At 37.2% G+C, this 10,412-nt stretch overlaps 1 protein-coding gene across 2 annotated transcripts in view; it reads right to left on the bottom strand.

Moving 5' to 3' along the window:
* Nucleotides 1-1,438: 1,438 nt before the first annotated feature.
* BRINP3 (BMP/retinoic acid inducible neural specific 3) overlaps nt 1,439-10,412 on the bottom strand; it is a gene marked incomplete at both ends in the record, with an annotated part of 214,675 nt that continues 205,701 nt past the window's right edge. For both annotated transcript variants that reach the window (XM_082484649.1, XM_082484650.1), the window contains one exon: nt 1,439-2,555. In XM_082484649.1, the coding sequence (XP_082340775.1) occupies nt 1,439-2,555 (1,117 nt within the window). The remainder of the gene's footprint in view (nt 2,556-10,412) is intronic.

Below are 10,412 nucleotides of genomic sequence, written 5' to 3'. Positions count from 1 at the left end.
TTCTGTCCAATTGTAAAAAACAAGTTTACTTTTAAATAAATGACACAGATTCAGACTTAATGTAACGAGGTGCTACTAAAAGATTTTGCCTCAATTTTCTTCACTTTACCTGTATTTACTAATATGGCCTTCTGACAGCCCAGTTATCTGTAGTATTTTCTCGCAAGAGGTAGCAAAAACTTCTTGAGAGTCCCAAGTTCTACCACCTTAGATGTATTTCCTCTGCTGGAATGTGTAAAATACTAAAGAGCCAAATTCTGATCCACAGTCTTTAATTGAGAATGACGCCTTTGTTTGCACTATCAGCTTTACAAACTAGATTTCAATAGCTGTCATGTATCTGTAAAGGGTGTATTATTTAAAAGTGCAAAATCTTGCACTGGGATGATATTATCTGTACCAATGAAAAAAATATCCACATACTAAACAGTTGCATTGTCAGGAAAATTATTTTAATGAATTTGTATCTAACCAGTGTGGACTGTATTTAGGTAAATATTTCAAAAGAAATAATTATAGATAAATATTATAGTGTGTGTATTTGGGAGGAGGTAATGTTTATATGTGCTTAATTCTTTCTATAAATATGCAAAGCAAAGGATTATGGAGACTTTTGAAAAGCACTTTGGCTAGAAAAGGTTGTTTCTTTTGTAACATGAGTAATATCAGTTGCAAAGACAGCCTCTCATCTGTCTTCTATTGAGCTAATGCAACCTTCCATTACTGTGCATCTCACAATACTAACCTCCTGTCCATTCTAAAACATTCAATGTTACTACTCTGGGAGTCTGTATGTCATGTTAAGCACTCTGAAAAGGGCATGCCTTAGGAAAGTCTCAAGTGTAGCAAGTAAAGCATCACTACAGTTGTCACTTCAACTCAGCATGAACATTTAGATCTGCATCTTGAGAACAAAATATTCTATGGCTTTGGCTTTTCTACAGTTTCTGTTAAAATCTTGAGTCACTATTTTCTCTTTACCTACAACTCCTGTGTTCAACACACACAAGTGTATCAAAGTTACTACTTTTGTGAAAAAAAAAAAAAAAAAAAAAAAAGGAAAAATAAATCCCACAGAATTTATTTTTAATAACTGTTTGGCTACAAAATTTTATTGATCTTTCTATGTTCCCTCTAGAGGATGTAATGCACAAAAGCATTGCCACGGAACATATAAAATTACAAATGAAATTTATTGTAAAAAGTAGAATGTCTTCTAGACCGGTGTCAGTATTTATTTCATTCATAAACCAAAACTGCAGGTATAGTATATTCATTGTCAGCAAGTTCATGTGTGTAAATTGCCATCCAACAGTATTGACTGATATAAGACAGATATTGAAAAGACAATTCAAATTTACTCTTCCAAACATAAACTGTTCCACAAAAGCACTGTAAAAACTCCTTCAAGGTTTTGTGTTGTGCTTCACATGTATGGTTAACTACATAATTTGGTTGTGTCATAATCCACTGTGTTTGGCAATTTGGCATTAAAGGCCTGCAAAGCAGATTGAATCCTCACCACTTCACTGGTAGACAATTTGAGTCTATGACGGAGCAAGCAAGAGAAGAGGTCTAGACGACGTTGACCAGGTGGAGAGAGTTTATTTACACGATCCCGTATCTCTAACAACTGCAAAAGTGCTGAGTCCTGTGATCCCTGAGTGTAGGGGTAGTCCAGCTGCAAAATCAAGTCTCGAATTGCTTCTGGGTCAAAGTGCATGCTGTAGCCAAACACTTGAATGTTATTGATTTTCATGTAGCCCAGATTTCTTGAGGGATCAATAAATTCCAGGGGCTCATAGTAGATGCTCTCATTGCCATTTGGACCATTTGACTTTATTCGACTCCTCAAATAAATGTGTACCGTTTCAAAAAATGTCTTCCACTTGTTGCCCAGTGTCAGCGTCCAGTTATAACACTGAAGAGGTAAGTCCAGTTTAGTCCGTTCCCAGTCTGGGAAATTATTTTCATTCACAGGCATAAACCAGCTCTCAGAGTGGCTGCCCCCAAAAGGGTTGACATAAACAGCAAGAACAGGCTCTAAGGTGCTGTTTTTTGTTAGGCAAATTTGAAGAGAGAGGCCCAGTATCATATGGACAAGGCTAGACTTGTACTTGTTACTCTTAAGAGTAAGGAGCATCCGCTTGCGCCAAGAGGGATCAAACCAGCTGTTGAGGCGCATGTCATTGCTGATGAAAATGGCATGGACCTCAATTCTCCGATCTGTCTTCTGCAATAAATACTTCATTTCCAGGTCCTGAAGGTCAGTCTCAAACCCAATGTAGTGCTCTGTTGATTCTGCCACTTCAGGCTTGCAAAGCCCTTGGCTTAGCATGTAGCCAGCATTGCAGGTCCCACAGCGGGTGCGATTGTCAGGAGCACAGCTCAAGCACGCAGAGCCATCTCCAACTGTGCAGGGAAGGAACCCATGGCAGACAACCTGGTCATTAGGGCAGGTGCATGTGTGAGTCTCTTCAGAAAAGCTTCCCAGGAGGCCATTTTCATTGCAGTAGAGAAAGGACTGGATGCGATTGAGCCAATAGTTGGAAGATCTGCAATGTTAAAATAATTTATTTTAACACAAAGAGAGACTACACACAATAAATACAACCTTGTTATTTTTTATTGGAAAGAGAAAAATAAGTCTGTTTTTAGTAGGAGATTAAAGCACTAAAGTCAGATGACAGCATCTGATGTCAGATAGATACATGTATAAATTGCCTTTTACCAATGCAAAATCACAAACAAAAAGTTCCTTATAAACTCACAGACACAACAGGACATTTGATTCTTGTATTTGCTCTCTCTGCATCTCTGTCAAAGAAGCCTGACAGCAATTTTTCTGTAATTTTCTTCAGAGTAACATAGTGAAATCCTATGCAGTTGAGATTATTTTTTCTCATACTATTTGATCAGGGAGGTGCTTTGTATGTATTTAAGTGTGTATAACTGTACCATTTCTCTATTTCATTATGACGGTTTTTGTAAGCTTGCAAGCTTTCTTGTTACTGGCTGTAGCTGCTTTGATTTATAAACAGTGAGCCAAAGTGCTTTCCTGGAATAGCAAATAGGACCCAGCACCCCACTAAAATTGATTCAGTCAATTCTTCAATGTCCAGCACAACGATGTCCCTACAGGAAGCCATGCATGAGCATGCCATGTTTACTTTTCATTTTTGTTAATGACATTAAAAGATCACTTTAATGTCCTTCTTATCATCTCATTTTGGTTTCACTAGAAGTATCACTTACTGATAACAGATACTGAAACCAACGTTTAGGCTGATGAGGCACAGTTGCTAGAATAAAGACAATGGGAACAACAGAGTTGTTACATGGAAATAGTCGAGAGAAAAAATGTCTTCTTTCTTCCTCTGTATTTTCAGTTCTTAAGCACAGTTTAAAGAACTTATTTTGGCTGCTGCAGAGTCAAATTAATCATTGCCGTGTGAATGATGATGGTTGTATGGTTTCTCCCCTTTTTTCTTTCCCTTTTCATGGTTTCAAAGAGAAAAGGCAAGAGCCTTATTTAGTGCTGACTTACTTTTTAAGTCACATCTGAATTTGTCTCAAGATTGAATAGTTCAGAAATGTTACATTTTTTGCTGGTTTTTTTTTGACTATAAAATAAACACTAAAATGAAAAATCTCAATGTCTGATTCTTTAGACACGTGAAAATAAAAATCAGTAAAAATACATCATTGTATACCCTGGTGACTTTGTTTAATTGGTTTCTTTCTTTCTCTTTTTTTGGTTGAGGGCAGGAATCTTGGTTGTTTTGGGTTGTTTTTTTTGTATACATATGGTCTATTAGCATTTTCTAGAAGTGTAAGTATAATAATATCTATGACATGAATGCCTAAGCACCATTCTTCTTTGTGCTTATTTCAAAGGCAAAATTAAGCAAAAATACAAATATTTTTTGAAATTTATTCCTTCATTTCCTCATTAAAAATCATAATGTCCATTCTACAAGCAAGGTTAATGTCAAAATATAAAAGTGACTCCAAAAAATGAGTAGAACAAAGCTATTGCTCTCCCAGGTGGACGTTCCTGTGTACTTTGTCTGGGTTGTTTTGACAGTAATCTGTACCTTCTGAGCTTGCCCTGGTAGCTCACAGGAACCGCAGTTCAGGTGTGTTATGACCTTGCTTCCCATTATGGGACCAACTTTGCAGCCACGCTCTATCTTACTGCTACCAGTCCTATGATGCATCACAGCAATCAAAACAGAGAAAATCCTTGTCCAAAGGAGTCAAACTAACATTTCAAAGTTCTCTCATTACAGCTTTTCCCTAACAGTTTATGGCTGTCTGTGCTTATTTAAGAACAGATAATGAGTTCCAAAAGCTGCTGGATGTAAGATATAAAGGTCTGGGTTTTTTATTTTCCTTTAGAACTTTGGGTTATGCCACTTGCTTCACAATAGCCTTAATAAAGTTGTTACCTTATTTGATTTGTTATCCTGGACAGATAACTGGGTGGGTTTTAAGAATATGTTGTTTGCTTTTTAATCTCCAATTTTTCTGCTTGTACTGTTACTACCAGTTGGTACCACATGACTACTGTATCAAGGTTAAGCCTGTTCAACAGCTGATATTGATCAGGTTTTTAAAAGTAAATTTTAGCATCCTCTTCCACTTCTCTTGCAAGCAGAAGTCCATGCCTTTGAAAAGTTTTCTTATATATAGGAGTACATTTCCAGAAAACGTCATTTTGCATAGACAAACTCTGAGTTTACAGCTGTGGTTTTGAATTAATCTCAGTAGAGGTTAAAGACATTTGAAGATTTACCATAAAGATTTTCAGTATATCGCAGTGTGTCAACCATAGAGATTAAATCTGCTTGGCCCACTCACACAAAACATCAACCATACTACGTAGTTTGTAGCACCTAAGGATATGTTTGCATTATACATTCTAGTCAGAAGTAAGCTAACTGTGCCTGAGGTCCAAAGTCAGAGACCCACATGACTACGTTAGTTTTTCAGCAGAGATTAGTAGCCTGAATTTGGCTTTCTGCTAGTATGGATAAGAAATTTCTGTATGGCTTGGAAGTTAAGCATTTATCGTGGTTTGGAGCTCAGGCAGTTAGTTTTAAACTATGCACCAGCTATGAATTCTTTGAGCCTAATTTTACATACTAGCTGATAGATTTTAATGAGTGATTTTTTTAATGTTGCTTTATTGAGGTGTATTGGGTCTCACTGGCAAGGTTTTGACAGCAGGGGTGTTGGCACAAGAGTCCCCTCTGTGAGAAGAGGCCAGGGGCTGTTGCATACCAGAAGCATCTGGTTCCAGCCAGTTCCACCTCGTTCCAGCCAGGAGTTCTTATCTTCACCCACAAGCTTTTTTATCTTATTTAGTCCTCTTCTCCTGTTGAAGATGGTGAGAGTGGCTGGATGAGCGGGCATCTGGCAGCCAGCATAGGGTAACCCACCTCATAAGGTAAGGGAGATAATTCACAGCTCGAAGTCGACCCCTGTTATATTTCATCTACCCTTTCACATCTTAGATCTAGTGGATAGGATTATGCGGGGTTTATATATTGTATTACTATTTATTATTCTGCTTATTGTTTGGCACTGAAATAAGTCAAAGAATGTTCTGCACATTAATTTTTTCATATAGAAGAATTTTTGGGAAAAGAAGGGGATTACTCCTCCTGCGGATACACCAGAGCAAGGTTAGATGGGACAAGTATCTCGAATGCAGGATGCATCAGGCAAAGAAAGGAAGGGAGCCTGTGGCCTTACTGCAGATTGATGAAGAGAAGGGAGCTGGGAAAACAGGGAATGAATTCGCCTGGTCCATTAATGTGATGGAAAGAGGGAGACCTGGTGAGGAAGTTGGAACTGTTGGAAGTGAAGAAATTTTTATTGTTGGAATAAGCCTATAAAAGCCAGCAAAATTAATTTACTGGCAATGGTTGATTTGGTTTGGGTTACTCACTTCTGCAGCCACATGGTCTTTAAAACACTTCTTTTTTTCCTTACTAACAATCTAATCTGCTATTTCCATTATTATGAGAAACAAAATCTTTAATATCACTTTTCTGTTCTTTTTATTTTTAATGAGTCTACCTGCCTTCTTTTTTTGTTAAGGGATAGCAGAATTAGTCTAAAAGTCTTCATAAAATTACATAGCTACACAATTAAGTAAGTTTCCTTTCTAAAACTTAGTTATCAGTTTATAACTTAGTATTTAGCTTATTAAAACAACTATATCTTTGATCGTTAACAGTTGCAAGAGGACCAAGAACCTTAGAGGGAAGGACGTTTTCTCCTTGTTCCAAACAAAGTTCAAAACAATGACCTTCTAATACATTTTAACTTATTTTGATTTTTTTAACCTGATTTTATCCAGAGAGATTTCAAGAAGTTCTACTTATATTTGTTTGATCAGTTTACAAACATAAATTCTGTGTTAAAAAATAAAATCAGCTGCCTTACTAGACTGCTTCTTTTTTAAAGTTGTCATTAAGCAATACTGTTACTTTTTGTAAATGTATTGCTTTCACTCAAGTAAATTAAATTAATTAAGTGAAAGTACATAAAATGTCAGCTAAACTTACTTTATTTAAGCCACTCATCCTTAATCAGATAAATTCACACTGGAATGTCATTCTGAAAGCTTATTTTTTCTCTTAGAAATAAAAGATCATTTAAAATTCTGGACTCTGCAGTCAGGGAGAAAGGCTTAGTTAGAAGCAGATGCGTCCTGCAGGTCAACACCTGGCTGAACACCTGTTGCAGTCAGATAGGTAGGGCTTAGGCTTTTACAGCCACTGGATCCTCTTTGAGGATAGATGGCAGCTGGAGAGACATAGGATCGAACAGAAAGCAACTGGTGACATCTTAAGCAACAGACTTGTTGACCCTATGAGAAAGGTTTCAAGCAATGTTAGCTTGGGGCTGGAGTCAAAATGGGGACTAGGTAAAAAAGCATCTGAGAAAAACAGTCCCACCAGAAAATGGTGCAACTAGGATGCTCGTCAAGTGCCTAGACACAGGTGCAAAGAGTGTGGGAAACAGGCAGAAGATATGGACACAGTTGCAATGCTGTGACTTCATTGGGATCACAATTATGTGGTGAGATTAGCCTGGGGCACTTGTGATAGATGAATAGTGACCCTTTAGTGAGAACAGGTCGGCAAGGGGGATAGCTGTCCTCCACACAAAAGAGTACTTCGAACTAAAACTTTGCTATTGAATAAACAATGAACTGGCCAGGATCTTAAGGGTGCTGGGATCAGAGGAGACCTTTTCTTAACCAACCAGAGGAAGGAACATGACCACAGGTCCTGACCTTCATGGAGGACTCCAGCCATCCCAGCAGTGATGTTGGTGATGAGGTAACATGACAGAGTACAAACAATCTAGAATATTAATGAAATGCACTGAGGATAATTTTTTTTTATGCAGGCATTGAAGAAGCCGAATAGGGAAGATGCTCTGCTGGAGCTGCTACTCATAAATAGAGAAGAACTGGTTGAGGATATGAAAGCTGATGGCAGCCTTGGCTGCACTGACTGCAGGATGATCAAATAAAAAATCCCAAAGGAAGTGAAGGAGGCAAGTAACAGAATAACTATCATGGTCTTCAGGAGAGCAGCCTTTATCTTGTTCAGGGAATTAGTAGGTTGGGTACCAGGTGAGGGTGCCCTAAAAGGTAAAACAGCTCAGGTGATGTGCTTTGTCTTCAAACAAAGTAGTCCATTTGGATATGCAGGAAGTTGAGCAGGCACAGCAGGAGGCTGACCTGATTGTATAGGGAACTTCTGTCTGAACTCAAAACTCAAGAAGTCTACCTAAGCTGAAAGTTGGGAAAAGCTACTTGGTAAGACTACAGAAACATTGCCTGGACATACAGTGTTTAAATTACACGACATATCAAAACTCAGCCTGTTTTGAAATGACCGAGCAATGTGAGTGATAACAAGGACTTCTAAATGGATGTTTTCAGCAAGAGTCAGACCGAGGAAAACAGAGGCCTGCAACTGAAGAAGAGACCTGTAAACAAAAATGATTAATGTGATTAGTGCCTTCCTTGCCTTGCTCTTATCTAACAAGATCTGTTCTAAGGTAAGAAATGCTAAGTCTTGCACCTGGAACCAGAAAAAACTTATTCAATAGTTCAAGCTGGGTATATCCCATAGAAAACAGATTTATGGTAAAGCACCAGAGAATCTAGCAGATACGAAGCTAAACAGCTGAACATGAGCTAGGACTATTGTCTTGTGGCAAAGAAGACCAAGTGCATTACTAAAGCCAACAGGTCAAGGGCAGCAAATATTCCTCCAATGTTTGGTACTTGAAAAATGGCATCTGGGACATTGTATCTGGATCCTCTATACAAGAAAATTATAAACAGACTGGAGCAAGTCCAGTGAAGGGCCACCAAGATGTTCAGAGGGTGAGAGTCCATAACATATGAGGAGAGACTGAAGGAACTGGGTTTGTTTAGGCTGAAGAACATATGACTAAAGAAGATCTAAATGCTGTCTCCAAATACCTTCTGGAAGGATGTAGAGAAGACAGGCCCAAACACTTCTCCAAGATGCACAAAAAAAGGACAAGAAACAATGTCCAAAAGTTGCAGCAAAACAATTTTGATTAGAGAAAAGAAAAAAATCTTCATTGTGAGGTTGGCCAAACATTATAAGAAGTTGATGAGTGAGATCAGGAATTTCCATCATTGGAGGTGTTAAAAACTTAGATGTCCAAAGCCCTGACCAGACTTTGAAAGTGACCCTGGTTTGGGCAGCTAACTTGCAAAGGTCCATTACAACTTAATTATTCTGTGATTCTCTTTTCGTTTTACTTGTAGGTGGAATTTTTAAGAGAATTAAAAACAATAGTACTAGAAGTATTAAAATCAGTACATAACTATACTGTTTTAGAGATTTTTATGTACTCCTACTACTTCATATTTTAAGGTGCTGTCCTTGCTCAGTGTCTACTGTGAGTAGAAGCTGGGCAGACCTCTGACACCTAGGGAGAAAAAGAACCTCTTTTCCTGGATAATGTATAAGCCATCCAAGATTTTGCTACTTTTCCTGAGCTCATTATACAGGACCACTGAGCTGTAAAATATCCTCTACATAGATCTCAGCCACAGGTTAACAGAAAACTTCATGCAAATGACTGACATTCCAATTCAGTAATTACTCCTATATTATGCTATGTAGTTCTGAAAACATCATTAAAATGAGAAACTGTTCATGGAAAATCAAAATATCTGTCAAATATCTTTTTTGATTTTAAAGGGATCCAGTTTTCTTTTTTCTCTTAGGTAATTTTACTGTTGCCTCCAGACCACGGCAGAGTGTGGGAAGATTTTTTGAAGCTCGGTGCTCTTAGTATACTGAGTCAAACAAAATCTCACTTTTCTTCACATAAGATCCAAGCAGTGTCAGTTATTGCTTGATGCCATACATTAGATTTCCTTTTTCTACTATATTAGGTCTAATTCTTTAATTTTCAAAGTTAGGTGGCTGAACTAGTGCTTTGTTGTCTATTTACTCCATGCAAACTTGAGTATACCATTCCTAATCCCTTTCTTTCATTATACACCATTTGACATATTCAAGATCTACTCCTTAGTCTGATGCCAGAAAAAAAAAATGCTTATTAACTCTCTCATAGGACTTAATTGTATTTTCCCACTATTTCATTTTTTTCAAAGTTGAGTTGGTATGAGAGGTCTACAAAAGTCGCTAGGAAAAACTCTTGTTTACTTTGATAGGGATAGAATCTGAATCTTTGATTTTAAGCTACTCAAGTCCAGATTAAGGTTAATAAGAAATGTTACTCAAAATTTAGTATAGTCTTATTCTTCTTCAGATGTAATAAATTCTTGGTACTTTACTCCATTTCTCACCACATTGTTCTGTACACATCCCCAGTGTTCTTTTACCTTTAGTCATTTTTATTTAATCATTTATATGCTCATTGTTTTAATGGGAGGCTAGTGACAAAGGCTGCTTATCTTGAGCAGTTTCTTCTTGTTTATAGAAGTTAATAAATAAATTAGGACAATTAGCTTCTGAAAGACTTCCCCAGTTATTCTTTTAATGACACTGCAAACATTGTTATTTGATTTGAAAAATTCTATTTACTAGCCCGATGTGTTAGTTTGCCAAACATTGAGATATAGAACTTCTGACTTCCAAATCTAGTGAAACCAGCAAAAGTCTTCCTACTTCAATAGCTTACTTCTTACTTCAATAAGCTTCAAATCAAAATGGTATGCCTGAAATATCTGTGCCTTGACCATCCTGCAAAGTTATGTGATAAGCTCTAATCAGAAGCTATTTTCGGTGAATTACTTGAAATTACAACTTTACCTTAGAAATAAAGTAATACATAATTTAATGAAATAAAACACTTGATAAGTATAGGATACT

This window comes from Vanellus vanellus (genome assembly GCF_965231255.1).
Source record: "Vanellus vanellus genome assembly, chromosome: 5".
Taxonomy (NCBI): domain Eukaryota; kingdom Metazoa; phylum Chordata; class Aves; order Charadriiformes; family Charadriidae; genus Vanellus; species Vanellus vanellus.
Note: the sequence above shows the minus strand (reverse complement) of the source record. Positions and strands in the feature narration are given on the sequence as shown.